The sequence below is a fragment of the Pelodiscus sinensis genome, chromosome 3 (genome assembly GCF_049634645.1).
Source record: "Pelodiscus sinensis isolate JC-2024 chromosome 3, ASM4963464v1, whole genome shotgun sequence".
NCBI classification, from domain to species: domain Eukaryota; kingdom Metazoa; phylum Chordata; order Testudines; family Trionychidae; genus Pelodiscus; species Pelodiscus sinensis.
Window position 1 is genome coordinate 53,017,437 of NC_134713.1, and position 19,409 is coordinate 53,036,845.

General features: G+C 42.1%; 1 protein-coding gene across 46 annotated transcripts in view; it reads left to right on the forward strand.

Moving 5' to 3' along the window:
* Nucleotides 1-19,409, forward strand: part of RIMS1 (regulating synaptic membrane exocytosis 1) — a 465,499-nt gene that overhangs the window by 140,332 nt on the left and 305,758 nt on the right. For all 46 annotated transcript variants that reach the window (XM_025186713.2, XM_075923757.1, XM_075923727.1 and 43 more), the window contains exon 2: nt 17,926-18,139. In XM_025186713.2, coding sequence (XP_025042498.2) covers nt 17,926-18,139 — 214 coding nt within the window. The remainder of the gene's footprint in view (nt 1-17,925; nt 18,140-19,409) is intronic.

The following is a 19,409-nucleotide window of genomic DNA, read 5'->3' on the forward strand; positions in this document are numbered from 1 at the left end:
GCCTTTCACTTTTCATGTATTCTGGCATTCTTTTGCTTTCACAAAGTTGGATGCCTATTTAAAAGAAAGACTTTCAAGGCCGAGGAATGCCAGTCTGCATTTCTCCATGAAAAGAAGGAGGACTCCTGTTCTTACAAGACAGTGAACTAGACAATCAAGCGGTATTTTGTATTTCAACATGTATTAATGATTGACATTGAATGTTATATTGGTATAATGGTATCCACCCCGAGTGAGTTATTACCAATAGATACTCAGTTAGCATGGTTCTGCACACAATATAAAAGCAGAAATAAACCCACTGTGTCTATTGACCTTTTATTAAAGAGAGATGAAATATCATCAGATGATATGGCTCAGATCCTCAAAGATTTTTAGGCACTTAACTCCTCTTAGGCACTATTCATGTCGGTGGAAGTTAGGAGCCTAACTACTTTGGAGCATCTGAAGCAGGGTCTTAATTCAAACCAGCACAAATACATCTTCATGTAAGATTTTGTGTGTCATTCTATTAATTAATTTACTAAAATCAAATTATTTCTACTGAATTCTCTTAATTCAAAAGCTTTGTCAGATGATCAAAAAAATTACGAAATTCTATTCATTATTTAGGTTGTTACACACCCCGCTGTTTTTTTTTCTTAAGTGGAAAGAAGAGACTTTAGACTAAACATAGTACTTAAATTGATTGATTAACCTGACTGTCCAGACTTGTAACCCAGGTTAATTATAACATAGATTTATTATCCTCTGCACAGGGTAATAAATAATTTATTTTAAAATGATTTCCAACATTTACATGTTGTTATTTCTTTATTTCCTATTTTTGGGTAGTTCAAACTAGGGTGGCAGTACAGGCAGTCCCCGGGTTACGTACAAGATAGGGACTATAGGTTTGTTCTTAAGTTGAATTTGTATGTAAGTCGGAACTGGCTCCAGATTCAGCTGCTGCCACTGAAACTGACCAGGGGCTGACTACAGGAAGCCGGAGGCAGAGTTGCTCTGCCCCCAGCTTCCTGGAATCAGCCTGATCAGTTTCAACAGCTGCTGAATCTGGAGCCTGGGACAGAACAGCTGGGGCGCTGCCCGGTAGGTTCCCACAGGACCAACCCGGCAGCACCCCAGCTGCTCTACCCGAGGCGTCCCTCAACAAAAGCCTGGTCTGCTGGGGGAGGGGGGGTGTGCACTAGCTGCGCCCCCTCCCCCCCAGCAGACCAGGGAGACCCGAGCAAAGCCGCACAGGCGGAGGGACCCCGCTGCCCGTGCGGCTTTGCTCCTGTCTCCCTGGGGTGCTGGGGGGAGTCCCCCCCAGCACTCCAGGGAGACCCGAGCAAAGCCGCACAGGCGGAGGGACCCCGCCGCCCGTGTGGCTTTGCTCCTTTGCCTCCGAGCAAAGCTACTGGACCCCCCCAGCAGACCAGGGGGACAGGAGCAAAGCCGCCCAGGCGGCGGGAGTCCCGCTGCCTGGGCGGCTTTGCTCCCGGCAAACGAGCAAAGCCACCCAGGTCCCTGGTCTGCTGGGGGGGTCCAGCGGCTTTGCTGGACCCCCCAGCAGACCAGGGAGACCGGGAGAAGCTTTTCTCACCCCGGAGGCGAGAAAAGCCCCGTTCGTAAGTGCGGATCCGACATAAGTCGGATCCGCGTAAGTCGGGGACTGCCTGTATAGACATACCCTTATAGTTTTAAATTACTATCATGGATGCTTTGTACTTCTTTCTTTAGTTTCCTTATTGCTAGTGAAATTTCAGATTTTGCTTAGATTTGTCTACTAAGAAAATTTCTACTTTCACACTGAAAAGGCTTATGTACATCAAGAAAGACAAGTCCAGGGCCTTGTTAACATTCTTAGTGGAAGACAGTGCAAACTCCAAGCACAAAATTGACATGCAACTAATCTGTGCTAGATTTGCAACCAAAGCTATCTTCAAAGGAATTTTTACAAGTTAACAAAGCACAATTGCTTCACAACCAGGCTGCAGTCCTCCATCAAGGTTTGCAATCTGAAATCAATAGGACTTTTTCTTGTTAAGTCTCTTAGGATGGGATCCTTGAGAGGATTTAGCTTTTTCATCACTAAGTGTCATGATGCCTAACTTTTAAGTGCCTAGAAAATCACAGGAACAACACTGTGATCCACAAAGCTGAGTTAGGTGCCTCATCTCCCTATACTATTCAATGGATGGGGAGAGATAGGCACCTAAGGAAGTAATCCACAAAAGTCAGCATGCTAGTCAGGGAGCCACTTAAGCTAGTCAATGGGAACTGCTGATGAGAGGAGTGGGTCCTAAACTGCACATCTGTTTAGTGATCCATGTATGTGAATTGCCACATCAAAATATCAGTTGGCAGAGATACCTAAGCTGCTTCTGGAGGGAATGAGGGATATGGCCACCTAGCTCCATACAAAATGGCTGACAGAGAAGGAGGAGTTTTAGGTGGCAGTGGTTCCCAACTTGCTTACTAGCTTCCTGGTGTGGGAGTGTTGGCAGGGACATGCTGAGAGGGTGGCGTTTAAAGATACGCGACAGGAGCAAGTGGTTCTTGAGTAATTCTTGGCAGTTACAAGCCAGCATACTTTAGAATAGAGGTGGGGAACGTAAGGCCCAGGGGCTGGATATGCCCCCCAATTTGCCTGGATATGGCCCCTGAGGCTCAGGACTACCCCCCACCTTAACATTGAGGAGCCCGTGCTGGGACTCCAGCCCCTCCGCTGCCCTACCATGGGGCTGAAGCACACACAATCTACTAGTCTGGGCACCTCAAAGCTCTGGTGTGTGAGAAGAATGCAGAGAGAGAGACTTTCTCCTTCTCAGTCAGGGGACATGTCAGTGAGAGTTTGGAGTGTTTTTTATTTTTTTTTTGCTTCCCACTTGTGTGCGGCCCCGACTGATTTTTCTGTGAGTCAGTGGCCCCCGACCCAAAAGTGGTTCCCCACATGTGCTTTAGAGCACCTCTGTTGCTTCTTCAATGTATGCTTGCATTTGAATTGTCACAATAAGGGCTGGGCACTGAAAGGTCAAGCAAAGTGATTTTTACCTCACAACTCCAGTGCATTGAGAGCAGAGCTTTGATAGAGCACTTCTTCTTTTTGCTTTCTCTATATCCTCAATAGTTTTCTTTCTTTTTCCCTCTCTTTATTTTATTCCTTTTCCTATCTCTAGAGTCTTTTTCTGTTCCTGTGGAGTTGGTGGGACCTTTTTTTCTTAACTTCCATGGGCATAGCATCAGGCCCTTAATAGTAACAATGTTTTACCAAAATATTGGATCTAAATTTAAAGGCCTGATTTAGGACAAATTCCACTGAACGCAGGAGTTTAGCTTCATTAAGACCTGCAGGATGGGCCCGATGACAATGGCTTCTCTTACTGAAGTATGTAATTGAAAACTGACATAAAATGGAATTTTCATAAGAGTTACTTCATCTTTGATATATAAAAGCAACTTTTAGCTAAAAAAGAAAGCCTGTAAAAGTTCCTGCAGGCTTGGTCAGAGGTAAAATTTCTTGTAGAGCAGCTGCCTGTGATCGTGTTGGGAGGAATAGTGGGAAGCTAGCAAATTTAGTTTCCTTCATTTTAGATATCACACATCACTGACTCACTATCAACCAATTGTCCCTCTTGAGTCACAAGGCTTCTGAAGTACCTTTATCTTTTCAGTAGGTAGCCTCTTTCACTGCTTTCAAGACAGATAAAAATTGAGAGCATTGATGGGCTATAGCCACATTAAAAAATAAAACATATGAAAATGGAATCTTCCTATTACTTACATCACTGCAAGGTTTCATGCCGCTCCATGTGTGACATTTTATGCAAATTATTTAATAAAATAATTTACACATTTAGAAACCCCCTTTATTTAGTAAAGTTTTAGCTTGAAAATTGCCTGGGTTCACTGATGGTGAAAGACATTAGATAACTATGGGGAGAATTGAGTCTTTTGTTTATCTACAAAGCTGTGGTTTCCTGTGCATAGTTCCCGACCAGCATGCTTCCACTCTGCTGTGGCAAGGAGGAGGATTTTCGCAATGAAAGGGGCAGCTCAGTCATTGTAACCTAGATAGTTCTTGGCCTCTCTTCTGATTTTACCAAAACATGATGTGAATTTGTGATAAGGGAACTGGAACTCAAATGTAGCTCATGTAGGAGCCACCGAGCATCATTAAAGATGAACAACTTTTATTTCTTATTGGTAGGGTTGCCAGGGGTCTGGTATTGGCCCAAACAGTCTGTTATTTATGGCGTCTGTCCATTAAAAAAACCCAGAAAATACTGGACATATAAATACTGGTCCGGTATTTTCTATTTTTCTTGGACAGAAGGCCGATTGGGACATCTTCCCCTGCTGCATCTAGGGATGCCAGGTGTCCAGTATTGATCCGGACAGTCCAGTATTTTTGCCTACTGACACCTAAAATGTCCGATATTTTCTGGTGTAGTAGCACTTTATAGACTAACAAACCATGTAGATGGTATCATGAGCTTTCGTGGGCGCAGCCCACTTCTTCAGATGACCGGACTGTGCCCACGAAAGCTCATGATACCATCTACATGTTTTTTTAGTCTATAAAGTGCTACCAGACCATTTGTTGGTTTTTTCTATAACAGACTAACTCGGCTACACCCTGAAGCTCCAGTATTTTCTGATTTTTTTTCCCAGCCAGGAGGCAAAAATACTGGGCACCTGGAAACCCTACGACACACTCAGCAACTGGGCCCCCCAGGATCTCCTGCTGGGCCCCCCGGATCCCCTGCCAGGCCCCCTTCCTCCCCCCTCCTCCCCCCCACTTACCTGGTTATGCAGGGGCTTGTCTTGTGGCTGGAGCATAAAAACAAAATGGCCGCATGCCAAAGAGCCTTTTATTAAAGGGGCCATGCTGATTTTTTATTTTTTGCTTAATAACTGCTGTCGGGGTCCTTTTTTTTCCTTAACAACTTTGGTCTCCCCCCTTTTTTTTCCTCTACAGAATTTTTTTCCTGGTGTATTTTGGGGGGGGGGGGGGGTGGGAGGTTCAGTATTTTTGGTTCAAACATCTGACAATCCTAGCCACGTCTGTTGGGGGGGGAGAGTGGAGCATGGGGATTTAAAGGCGCAGTTAAAGATGCAGGAGGGTTTTTGGGTTGTTGTTTTTTTGCTCAACAACTTTGGCTCCCGCGGGGTCTCAACCAATTTCTTGCCATGTTCGGTAATTTTTGTGAAAGTATCTGGCAACAACTTACAAAATCATCCAAAGCCCAAGATTTGGTGGTGTTGGGAGACTTCAACTATCCAGATATATGCTGGGAAAATAACACAGCGTGGCACAGACTATCCAATAAGTTCTTGGACTGCATTGGAGACAAATTTTATTTAAGAAGGTTGAAAAAGCTACCAGGGGAAAGCTGTTCTAGATTTGATTTTAACAAATAGGGAGGAACTGGTTGAGAATTTGAAAGTGGAAGGCAGCTTGGGTGAAAGTGATCATGAAATCATAGAGTTCACAATTCTAAGGAAGGGTAGAAAGGAGAACAGCAAAATAGAGACAATGGATTTCAGGAAGGCAGATTTTGGTAAGCTCAGAGAGCTGATAGGTCAGGTCCCACGGAAATCAAGACTGAGGGGAAAAACAACTGAGGAGAGTTAGCAGTTTTTCAAAAGGACATTATTAAGGGCCCAAAAGCAAGCTATTCCACTGCGTAGAAAAGATACAAAATATAGCAAAAGACCGCCTTGGCTTAACCACGAGATCTTGCGTGATCTAAAAATAAAAAAAGAGTCATATAAAAAATGGAAACTAGGACAAATTACAAAGGATGAATATAGGCAAACAACACAGGAATACTGGGGCAAGATTAGAAAGGCAAAGGCACAAAATGAGCTCTAACTAGCTGCAAGAAGAAAAACAAGAAGACGTTTATAAATACATTAGAAGCAAAAGGAAAACCAAGGACAGGGTAGGACCACTGCTCAATGCGGAGAGTGAAACAGTAACAGGAAATTTGGAAATGACAGAGATACTTAATGACTTCTTTGTTTCAGTCTTCACCGAGAAGTCTGAAGGAATGCCTAACATAATGAATGCTCATGGGAAGGGGGTAGGTTTAAAAGATAAAATTAAAAAAGAACAAGTTAAAAATCACCTAGAAAAGTTAGATGCCTGCAAGTCACCAGGGCCTGATGAAATGCATCCTAGAATACTCAAGGAGCTGATAGAGGAGGTATCTGAGCCTGTAGCTATCATCTTTGGTAAACCATGGGAGACAGGAGAGATTCCAGAAGACTGGAAAAGGGCAAATATCGTGCCATCTATAAAAAGGGAAACAAGAACAACCCAGGAAACTACAGATCAGTTAGTTTATCTTCCCTGTGCCAGGGAAGATAATGGAGCAAGTAATTAAGGAAATCATCTGCAAGCACTTGGAAGATAGTAAGGTGATAGGGAACAGCCAGCATGGATTTGTAAAGAATAAATCATGTCAAACTAATCTGATAGCTTTCTTTGCTAGGATAACGGGTCTTGTGGATAAGGGAGAAGTGGTGGATGTCGTATACCTAGACTTTAGTAAGGCATTTGATACGGTCTCGCATGATATTCTTATCAATAAACTAGGTAAATACAACTTAGAGGTGGCTACTATGAAGTGGGTGCATAACTGGCGGGATAACCGTACTCAGAGAGTAGTTTTTTTGGGACCGGCTCTGTTCAATACCTTAATCAATGATTTAGATATTGGCATAGAAAGTACTCTTATTAAGTTCGCCGATGATACCAAGCTGGGAGGGGTTGCGACTGCTTGGGAGGATAGGGTCATAATTCAAAATAATCTGGACAAATTGGAGAAATGGTCTGAGGTAAACAGGATGAAGTTTAATAAAGACAAATGCAAAGTGCTCCACTTAGGAAGGAACAATCAGCTTCACACATACAGAATGGGAAGCGACTGGCTAGGAAGGAGTACAGTACAAAGGGATCTAGGGGTTATAGTGGACCACAAGCTAAATATGAGTCAACAGTGTGATGCTGTTGCAAAAAAAGCAAACATGATTCTGGGATGCATTAACAGGTGTGTTGGGTGCAAGACACAAGAAGTCTTTCTTCCGCTCTACTCTGTGCCGATTAGGCCTCAGTTGGAGTATTGTGTCCAGTTCTGGGCACCACATTTCAAGAAAGATGTGGAGAAATTGGAGAGGGTCCAGGGAAGAGCAACAAGAATGATTAAAGGTCTAGAGAACATGACCTATGAAGGAAGGCTAAAAGAATTGGGTTTGTTTAGTTTAGAAAAGAGATTGAGGGAGAACTTGATAACAGTGTCATGTATCTAATACGGTGTCATGAGGAGGAGGGAGAAAACTTGTTCATCTTGGCCTCTGAGGATAGAACAAGAAGCAATGGGCTTAAACTGCAGCAAGGGATGTTTAGGTTGGATATTAGGAAAAAGTTCCTAACTGTCAGAGTGGTGAAACCCTGGAATAAATTGCCCAGGGAGGTTGCGGAATCTCCATCTGTGGAGATATTTAAGAGTAGGTTAGATAAATGTCTATCAGAGGTGGTCTAGACAGTATTTGGTCCTGCCATGGGGAAAGGGGACTGGACTCGATGACCTCTCGGGTCCCTTCCAGACCTAGTATTCTATGATTCTATATACCTATTGGGTGGAGTTGGACTCCTACTGGGAGTCTCAGTGTTGTTAATTGTCATGATTTTATCATGAATCTGATGATATTTGATTTTATATTTAAAAGTCCTGGTTCCTGGAGACATGTGAATATAGAAGACTGTGATTGTAAAGTGAAACTTGAACATGTGACCTAACTGAATATTAGGTGCACATGAAAAACCAGGCCACAAAAACAAACAAAATACAAACCAATTATTTTACCTAAAATTCATGTAATTTTATAATAGTCTCACAGTTTTGGGTTTCTGACTCGTGATTTTTGAATGCTTGTCATTGGCATTGGTACTGGTGACGTTTCATTAGCAGTGTCCCAAGGCTCCCAAAACCTCAGTTAGTGCCAGCGTTAAATCTTAAAAAATAGTACTCTTTCAATAAAGATAAATGTATTAATTCAAGCTATGACCTCTGACTCAGAGTCTTTCATGGGCTGCTTTGTCTCCTGCTAGCTTTCTTTGCAATCAAATGTCTCATGCTGATCTTAAAGAGACAGTTCCTATTAAAACAAAGGCAAGTGAATAAAATATAATACAAATATAAATGCAACATATATATATATATATATATATATATATATATATATATATATATAAAATATGAAACATCTTTCAGATTTCTAATTATTGTAGAAGACTGTTTCTTAATTCACACAGTGTTGCATCCAAACACATTTAAATATTGTATTAATCTTGACATTGAGGAACTGATCACAGAAGTAAAAGTTTGTGATAACTTCAGATATTGACGATTGTGACTTGATTACATATAAAATGTACAAATAGACTAAAGTGATCAGTTATATGCGTATATACATATACATTTAATGCATTAAAAGGGCTAATTTCACAAAGTTGAGAACAATTATGCACTCAATCAGTTGGGAAGGAGAATTTCATCAGGAGAAATTGAATGATAGCTAGGAATTGTTTAAGAACACTTTACCAAAAGATACAATCCTGAAATCAAGGATGAACACTGCAATTGTTGTAAAAACAGATCTGGTGTACAGGTAAAATGAAAAACTTAAAAAACAACAAACAGTCTAATAGCACCTTAAAGACTAACAAAACATGTAGATGGTATCATGAGCTTTCGTGGGTAAAACCCACTATTTCAGATGACCCGAGTATAATAAGTCCAGCTCCAAGAATAAAAAAGGGAAGGGTGGGGGGAAGAGATACAGTGAGTAGATAGTGCAAATAGTTACAAGAGGCTGTTAAGAAGCCTTAGCACCTCCATTGGTTGGTTGGTTGTTTAAGTCATTAAAAGATGGAAGATAGTTTGCCAGACATCCTATATCCAGGATCAGACCATTAGCATAAGAATTATACTTGTGATGAAGTTAAGTTCCTATCCTTCTCTGTGTACTTGGCTTGTGGAATTGGTCTGAAATAAAACAGAGATTTAGAGATCCATTAATGAGTGTCCAGGAGGTTTAAAGTGTTCTCCAACAGGTTTTTGTGTGTTACCTAAAATGAAGGCAGATTAAAAAAAAGAAAAGAGAAGAAATGAGAATCTGATGATAATGTATATAAATCCAAAGCTAGGAATTGTAGAAAACCGATAAGGGAAGCAAAGTATTTGGGTCACATATAGTCTCTATTCTTGGCATATGTTGGCTAAACCCAATCTAAATTTGACTACTTTTCCTATTAAAGAGCTGCAGGGGGTAGCCAAGTTAGTCTGTTACAGAAAAAAACAACAAATGGTCTGGTAGCACTTTCTAGACTAACAAAACATGTAGATGGTATCATGAGCTTTCATGGGCACAGCTCATGAAGCCCATGAAAGCTCATGCATGATACCATCTACATGTTTTGTTAGTCTAGAAAGTGCTACCAGACCATTTGTTTTTTTTCCTATTAAAGACATTCCCTGTATGGACTAACCCATAGAATGGGGCATCATACCCACAACTCTTTGTGAAGTAGCAGTGGAATGCTGGGTATGATGGATTTTACTCCTATCTTTTAGTGGCTTCTGTATAGTTTTTCTAATAATGCCATGAATTTGCATCAATTTTGATCTAGATATATTTAAAAGCTATCAATATGTAGCTAGTTACTTCAGATGTCCAGCAGATGGCACTAAAGATTATATTTTCATATTATCTTCTCTGATACTCAATTGAAATTACTGATGTCTTTTCATAAGTGGCATAGTTGAAAGAAGTGCAAAATACAGCTCAGCATTTTCTGATTAAAATCTTCTTCCCAACTGATTGGTTGCATAGTTGTTTTCACCTTTGTGAAATTGGTCCTTTTAATGCATTAAAGAGTGTGGCCAAAGTGATTAAAGAAAATACACCAGACCACATAATTTGAAGACCATATTTGAAGAAAATACACCCGATCACATAGTTCATTCTGAAGTAGATCATAGAATTTACTTTCTTGGACTGAATGTTTCTACGGCTGATATAAAATTAAAAATGATGATAAAGATAGACAAAAAAAATCTAACTATGAAAAAAATTGTGTATGTGTCGGGGGAGAATACTTCATCTTATTCACACGTAGCACTGTTTTTTCACACCGTATATGTTACAGCTGTTGAGCTGTATTTTGCACTTCTTACAGCTATGCCGCTTATGAGAGGACACCTTTTTTCTAATAAGATGTGCTCATAGCAGAACATAATTTTATTATAGAAAAATAGATGTTCAAGGTTGTGAGTCAGTAATTTCAATTCAATATCAGAGGAAACAATGTGAAAATATAATCTTCAGTGCCATCTGCTGGACATTTGAAGTAACTTGCTACATATTTAAAAGCTTCTAAATAGTAGGGGACTGCGCCCCCTGTTCACTGTGCTCACCAACTCTCCTCTATCTGCCACAGCTGGATCATGGCCTCCCCTCCTATCTGTGCTGTAGCAGGAGGGGGGATGGCTTCCTGCAACTAGCTGGGGGCTAGACTTTGGGGCCTGCCCCAGTATAGGGACTAGAGACAGGACTCTGCAGCCAGATAGAGGCTGGGTACCAACTGGGGCCTTGTTGGCGAGGCTTCATTTTAAATAATGTAAAATATTATATCTAGCACAAAAGGTTTTAACAGTATCTTTATTTATGGCAGGGGTGAGGAAACTTTTTTGGGCCAGGGGCCACTGATCCACAAAAAAAATCAATCCTTCTCCATACAAGTGAGAAGGAAAAACAAAGGAGCCCCTCCAAAATCCCCCAACCCTTATTGATATGGCCCCCAACTGAAAAAACCTCACTCCCTTGGTGCTCCAGCCCCACAAGGGGGTGGGAGGAAAGGCAGAGAGGACTGAGGTTCAGTGCCTCAGGCCAGAATAATTCTTTTGGGGTTATAAGAATCCTAGAATCCTAGAACTGGAAGGGATCTCTAGAGGTCACTGAGTCCAGTCCCCTCATGGCAAGGTCAATCAATGTCTAGATCATCTGTCTTAAATGTCTCCAGTGATGGAGATTCAACAACCCCCCTAGGCAATTCATTTCAGTGTTTCACCACCCTGACAGGAAGTTTTTCCTAATATCCAACCTAAAGCTCTGTAGTGAGCAGGGGTGGCCGCTCACTGACCCCAAGGGGAAAGAACCCCTCTCCAAGCTCAGGTGGGCCGAGCCGGGTCCTGCCCCTTTAACTCAATGGAGGCCAAGGGGCGGGGCAGGGCAGGGAGCATAAAAGCCTAGCCCAAGAGCTCAGTAAGGCCCCATCCACGAAGGAAGTAGAGGCCTGCCCTGAGTTCTTAAGTCTGGAGGGCCCTGAGTACCTGGCAGAGGCTGAGGACTGGCCCAGACTGTCAGGCCCTTGATCCGAAGAGGAGACCTTCTTTACCCTGCCCCAGGATACAGACTACAACAACCCCAAGACCCAGCAGCCAGCATGGAGCCAGGGAAATGCTGAGAGGGAGTTAGGAAGTAGCCCAGGGGAAAGCCGACAACTGTCAGGCTGAGCTCATAACATTCTAGAGTGTGTCAACATGTTGCGGGCCGGATCCCCGCTAACCCCAGTGGTAGCCAGGGCTGCCGCTGCTAGGGCCCTGGGTCTGGACGCAGTGGAGTAGGGAGGGCCCATGTCACCCCACATACCAGGGGGCAGTGTCTCCCTCCGCACTTGTGCCTTTGGAACTCTTTCTTTACCTGCCCTGCCCTGAACCAGGGCCTGGGGATTATTGACTGTGGGACAGTGTTTGTATTGCTGCCTGCCCTGCTATCAGGGCTCCCAGTTTGGATGGACTACTAGACCTGTACTTACAGGCCTGAACACAGGTCAGGGATAGGGTTGCCAAATGGACTCCCAAAAAATACTGGATATGCGGTATTTTTTGGTGGAGCAACAACAACAACAAAAAAGGAATGCAGGATAAGAAGCCCCCCTGCATTCTGGGGCACCCAGAGTGGTGATCACAACCCGCAGCCACTCCTCTCACCCTGGGTAGGCTTCTGAAGCAGTGAGAGCGGTGATCGCAGCCTCACCTCCTAGCTGGGACTCCCAGGTTGGAAGGTGGGGCCGCCATCGGCGCTGGGAGCCTGTGATTGTGCAGAAGCCTGACGGGGGCAGGGGGAGTGGCTGGGAGTCCCAGCCACTCTCCCCCGCCCCCGCCAGGCTTCTGCGCAATCACAGGCTCCCAGCGCCAATCGTGGCCCCGCCTTCTAGTCGTTCCCCCCCACCCATGCCAGGCTTCTGTCCGGTGCACAGCTGGAAAAATCAGAGAACACCAGACATTGCACATGTCTGGTATTCTCTGATTTTTTTTTAACCGGACAAAGAGCACAAATACCAGACTGTCCGGTAGAATACCGGACACCTGGCAACCCTAATCAGGGACCCAGGACTTAAGCAGCTGGCAAGCTCCCTTTCTGCAATTTAAGCCCATTGCTTCTAGTCCTATCATCAGATGCCAAGGAGAACAATTTTTCTCTCTCCTCCTTGTAATACCCTTTTAGTTTTGAAAACTACTATGATGTCCCCTCTCAGTCTTCTCTTTTCTAAACTAAACAAGCCCAATTCTTTCAGTCTTCCCTCATAGCTCAAGTTTTCCAGACCTTTAATCATTTTTGTTGCTCCTCTCTGGACTTTCTCCAGTTTCTCCATGCCTTTCTTGAAATGTGGTGTCCAGAACTGGACACAATACTCCAGCTAGGTCCTAATCAGAGCAGAGTAGAATGGAAGAATGACTTCTCGTGTCTAACTCCCAATACTTATGATAATGCATCCAGGGTTAGTGGATTTTGCTCCTCCCTCAAGCTTTTGGGTGGGGCCAAAAATGAGAGGTTGAGTGTGCGGAACAGGGCTCCCAGTGAGTGGGATAGCAGTGGGGGTGCAGGATCTGGGCAGGAGCTGGGGTGCAGGACGGGTGAAGGTGTAAGGTCTGTGTGGGAGGTAGGATGCAGGAGCAGGCTGGGGATAGGGTGTCTGGCCAAGAGGGAGGTACAGGAGCAGGGTGGGAGTAGGTTTCTGGATGGCGGAGGGTGCAGAAGTGGGCTGGATTTTCAGGATCTCAGTGGAGGGTATGTGTGAAGGGGCTGGAGTTGCAGGGTCTTTGCTTGGGGGGTATGAGTGAGGGTCGTGGGGGGGATCTCAGTGGAGGGGTGGTCTGAGCAGGCTGTGGGTGTGACATCTCAGCTGGATGGTGACGGGTGCTGGCGTGGTCTCAGCTGGGGGGGTATGAGTAAGCAGGCTGGTGGTGCAGGATCTCAGCAGAGTGGTGAGTAAAGAGGCTGGGAGTGTGGGATCTCACATGTGAATTTTATAAGATGTGTACCCGTAGTTTCTATAAAATGAAAAGTGCTCGTCTGCCAACATGCATGTCTCACAAGATCAACCCTTGGAATGAGCCAAGAAAGGAATCCCAAACAAGAGCTGCAGTTGATACACCACGTGTGTCTACCATTTGGTATCCCCTTAAAGAAAACACTGTCTTGATATGAAACAAAAACAAATAAACTTTGCTAATACACGGGGAAAATGAACTATTTAATACTTCAAAAACTACTCATTTTCTTTCACCCAAATTTAGATTCATGTTTTTCAGTGAGTCTGCATTTTGTAGCCTCAGTCATTTTTATGTTTTTTCTATCTGTGTGTAGTGGAGCCAAAAGCCACTGCCGACCCTTGGGACACTAGGAAATTATTTTGAAATAATTAAATTCAAAATAATAACTCCCAAAATAATAACATTGAAATACCATGTCCCCATTATGGGGGAGTCTCAAAATTAGTCCGAGGCAGGCTCTGTTATCGTGGACTTAGAGCCCCAGGAAGCACAGGGGAATAATTACTTTGAATTACTCTAGGGAGTAGTTATTTCAAAATAGCAGCATTGGAGTGTCCACACTAACTCTATTTTGAAATAAGCGTTATTCCTAGAGGAAAGCAGGAGTAAAGATTTCAAAATAACAGGCGTGGTAGCATGGACACTCCACTTATTATTTCGAAATAAAGGTGGGTTATTTCAAAATAACTTCCTAATGTAGACCAGAGCTTGAGCAAAGTGTGTGGGAGACCAGCCACCTGGTCCCGAAAGGAGCAGGGTGAGGGCAACCAGCCTTCAGCACTGCCCGGAGTGTCGCACAACCCCTACTCTTTAGTACTTCCTTCTTTCTCCCCCCTGTTGGCAGGCTTCTCAATATGCAGTTATGGACATTTTTTATGGTAGGAAGTGTATAGTTGGTGCAGTAAAGCCAATTTGGTCACAAATGAACTAACATTAAGAAAAATTCTTGATGGATACATTTTGTATAATAATTGATTTACTTATGTTACTCTTGTAATAATTTGGATAACTGATTATCTTCCTTAACATTTTAAATGGGTCTCATTAGGAAGCTTTATGTGAACAATGACATTAGTTGCTTAATAAAAAATATCAGAGGGGTAGCTATGTTAGTTTGTGTTTGTAAAAAGAACGTGGCATCAGCAAACTGGGTATCAGCAAAGTGGGTTTTACCCATAAAAGTCAATGCCCAAATAAATCTTTAAGTCGTGAATGTGCCACAGGATTCCTCATTGTTTTAATAAAAGTAGTTATATACCAAAGGTGAAATCCAAAAGTGTAACCACTATTAGTATTGTTTTTCAGTATTTTCCCTAATACTCTTGACCCATTTTTCTTTTATCTAATCCAACATTGCAAATGTTGCTTAAGCGGTTTAGCAAAAATAAGTCTTTGGTGTTACAGCTGGCTTTTTCAATAACACAAAACACATAATACATTGTATAATGTTTATATAGAGAGAAAGAAAATAAAACAAGGTTAACTTTGCTTTTTTTCCCTTATGCTTATTTATAAGAATGGTGTCCTAGCAAGGTGACTATTATTAATGCAATTCCTGATGGATTTATTCTTGAATTCCATCTTTCACTTACACTCATATGGCAAAAACAAGTACAGAGAACATCATTCTTTGCTTACTCTTACAGTTGGTCAAACATTGGAACAAGAAATGTGCCAGTATTCCTTGAGAACTAAGGTTTTTATTCAACTCTTTCTTTTTCAGCCCTTTTAGTATTTGAAACCAGTGAAGCTCTAAAACTGGACATGTTTTGGTCACATATGGTGATGTTAATTATTTATCAGTTATTAAATAGTTTTGTGCCCGATGTGAAGATTGTGTTTTTCTATGATCAAAAATTACGGACAACCATTTTTAATACCAAATATATGTATTTTATCAAGAGTTCCAGTAGCCAATCTCTTAGTGAATTGGATAGTGAATTGCAAAACTTGAATAGCGTCTAAAAAAGGAAGAATATCCAACTAGTTTAAAGAAAGGTTGTTACTAGTTAAGATTGAGTTCTATTTATAACTAAGAAATAAGTTCACTCAAATGTAGAACTCCCTCAAGAGACAGATATATAATTAAAATACATTAAAGGGTGTGATCTCAAAGCTAGTTGATAAAGTAGCCAGCTCAAAACAGGATATAGCGATGAAGAGAATAATCAAGGCTTTCATGGACAGCCACATTTATTTTTGTAATATAAGAATGTTCCAATAATAAGATATTTAGATTTCTCATATTTTTATCATTCTTATGGAGTTATTTATTTAAAACTGTACAAAATTCTGAAAATTTTGCATGTGCTTTCTATGTAAGGATGATGAGGTATTTATCTATTTTATATTTTGGCACAATTGTGTGTGTGTTTGTCTGTTTGTTCAAGAACTCCTCTTAAATGGTAAGAGCTAGGTCCAGCAAATTTGGTATACAGCTTCTTCCTCTTATCATAACTTAAACACGGTAAGAGTTTGGTTGTGCCAGGAAAATGAGATGTGCCTAGAATGGGTTTCTCATAAAGTCATACAGAAAAGAGACAATCACCAAGCCAGGGTGCTCCCCCAACACTTCCCCCAGCCCTGAGTCTTCCATTCACACATAGGGGCCCCCTTCCTCCCATTCATACGAGGACGTTTTTTGCTATTTCCCTTCATCTTGGAGTGAGGGGAAAATGCACAGTTTGTTGCATTCCTCACTCTGGCTGGGGAGTGCAGGAAACAAACAAGATGTCTACTTTGCTTTTGTTCCCCAAAGAAGGACAGAAAAAGAAAGCAGCCTTGGAATCTCGGGGGAGAGGCTGCAGCCTCCCCCGACCATCCCCCTACACACACAGTCCCCTGACCAGAGTCCTCCCTTCCCCTGCCCCCCTCAACCTCTAGCCCCTGCCCTGAGGATCTCCTTAAGGACCTGAGAAACACTGGATAAATATGCTTGTCTTTTATAAATGTTTCTCTGTAGTGTTGTACTCACACTTATATGGGATCTATGACTTCCATGCTAGTTATATTAGACAGAAAGCCAGAGATCACATGGAGGAAAAAAATAAGTAGTGATGCTGTCCTAGTTTCCACTATGAAATATTTTCATACTTGTGGCAGTACAATGTGCTATTACTCACAGTAGATGGAGTAGATGTCCGTTCTTGTATGGTTTTGTCATGAAGAGAAACCGCAAAGGAGAATCTGGCTTACCTGGAGAGTATGGAAAGAGTTAAGCTAATTTGGAGATGCACCTAAGGGAGGGGGCTTTAGGCATTCAGCCAATGAAATGCACATAAAGAATTTTAAACAAGAGGGTTTTTTTCCCTTTGTTTGAAGCAAGCAGCAAGTTTTTTCCCCAGGTAGCAGGAGAGATGGACTCTCTCAGGAACAGACTCCCTGAAATGTGTACATAGGGAAAAGTTTAGATAGCCCATTAGGCTTTTATTGTTTTCCTTGTTTGGGGGTTTGGAAACATGTCTTTTCTGGATAATTGTTTTTCTCTGTTCTTTTGTAATTAAGGATTACAGCTCTGGGATTCTCCTTGGGTCTATTTTAACACATGACTTTTAACACCCAGTCATTTACTATGCTTGCATCAGTAGTTGTATTTTAATAATAAAAGTGTTTTCTTTTTGTTTTGGTTAACTGGTATTAGTTGATTTTTGTGTCCTTAAACCTACATACTAAGTTAAACCACAGTACCCAAGAGAAGCAGAGCCTCATTGTTCTCTGTGGATTATTCCAGGTTGTTTTCCAAATTCCAAGTAAAATGGAGGTTGTGGGGAGTGGGGAGAACTTTGCCTCAGGGAAGGGCTGCCCAAGTGGTCTATTCCCTGTAAGAAGGTTTTCTTTTTTCTTTTTAAATTCAAATTAACACTTGGTGGTTGCAGCAATATTTTTTCTTGGATCTTAGGGAAACTGAAATCAGACAAGTTTGTCTCTGTGAGTTAGAGACAGGATCTTACAGAGTTTATTCTTCTAGCCGTCCTCCATAGCTACACTCAAAGTGCCAGGTTGGGGAATTGAGCCATGACAGGTTTAATGAGCTAACAATATTGAACTTTAAATTGTCATAATTAAGCTTCATTCACCATCTCATTCAGATCAATAGAAGTCCTTATTTTTCTCAAAAATATTTATTATTTAAAGAGGTCTGTGTACTCAAAGCCAGCATCTGGTTCACATTTTCAGGGTTACCTTCACCACCATGAGTTTAAATCATAATAGAGACTTTTCTCAAGCAAATATTGACATGTATTTTTAGATTTAACTTTCATACTCGTTAGACACTTATGTGTACGCTCTGAGGGGTTTTTTTTAATAATCCACAACTGTATATTTGAAATCAGTATTAGTCACAGAAATGACTCACCTGACATCTTTTGACTAGCTCCTGTTAGTTTACTCATATGATTTTTTTATCTGAATTTTTGCACTGGTGGGGCAATCTTTGAAGTTCAACTTGATATTGAATATTAGATGCTGTTGTAAATCAAAAGTCAAATAGTTTGTCTTGCACTTGCTTTATACTGTTTTCTCTTCGGTGCAGGAGATTGCATCAACAATTTGAAAGCTACAAGGAGCAAGTAAGAAAAATAGGTGAAGAAGCCCGCCGCTACCAGGAAGAGCACAAGGATGATGCACCAACATGTGGAATCTGTCTTAAAACCAAGTTTGCTGATGGTTGTGGCCATTTATGCTCTTACTGCCGGACCAAGTTTTGTGCCCGATGTGGAGGTCGTGTTTCTCTACGATCCAACAATGTATGTTTTCTGTTGTATAGTTTTTATTACAAATATCGATATAATCAAAGCTAGAAATTGTTCCTCACTTATCTTATTGTAGCATCTCTTCCATTCATCGTTTCACATAGACCCTTTCTGGGGGGGGGCGGGTTCGATGGTACAGAGATATTTATGATGCCTGAAGAGAGTTAATTAAAGTAAAATAATATATTGCATAACAGTACTGAGCTATAGTTTGAAGCAAAAATGTTTATTTTTATCTGGGATGATAAACACCATTTCCATCCTAGATGTTGTCAAATTTCCCTGTTGAGCAATTTTGATTAATTCTGTAGAATTTTAAACCTCCTTTTCATAAAGCTTTGTTTAAAGGTCATATGTATTTCAGTTTAAAAGTATGATCAGCTCAGTGAAGGGAATGTAAGCCCTTCTGAATTGCACTGATGAACACCAAGTGTATTCATTTCAGTTTAGTTTAATTTAATTTAAATTGTATTGTATCCATAGCTTACCATGGACTAGCTCTTCCTCTCATGGAGTTAATTTCTGATATCGCCATCAGACAGGTGGGGTTTGCACCCTTTTCACTTGTATAAAATGAGCTGGAGAGTCAGTCCCTAACCTTTAGGTTTCCCAGGGATCTATATGGAAGCCCTCTGTCACAGCAGTCCCCTTTTTCTGTGGCATCATGGATCCACTGGAGGCAGCTAACTATCCCACTCATACATGAGAGGTCCAGTGATATATACAGTGTAAAAGAACGCTGCCACACACTGATTTTGGGGGGATATTCTAGCCCCATAATGTTTAAATTAGGGATTTTAGATATTGTATAATTGAATAGCTGTGTAACTGCGTGAAATGTTAGTCTCTTGGGTAGGGCTAGCAGCCAGCGTGCTCCTGGCCCCACTCGTGGGATGCCCCTTGCCACTGCATGCTTCTGCGCCTCTATCAGTTTTATCTCTATCAGTATAAAAACTAGCTCCTCATAGACTGGATGCCTCCTCTCCCATGCTGCTGCCTCTGATACAGAGGCAGCCGAATGGGGTGATAGACCTGCTGCAGACAGGAGCTACTGAGCTACTCAGATCCCTGTGGGCAGAGACTGATCTGAGGGAGCAGCCCCTGTCCGCAGGGAGCTCGGACCCTTCATGGACAAGGGTTGCTGCTGTGGACCAGCCTTTATCTGCAGTGGATCCAGGCTTGCTGCAGACCTACCATGAACAGGGGCAGTAGCACAGAGGTATGGAGGAACAGGCAGCACTCTGGAGCTGATGCTGGAGAGAAC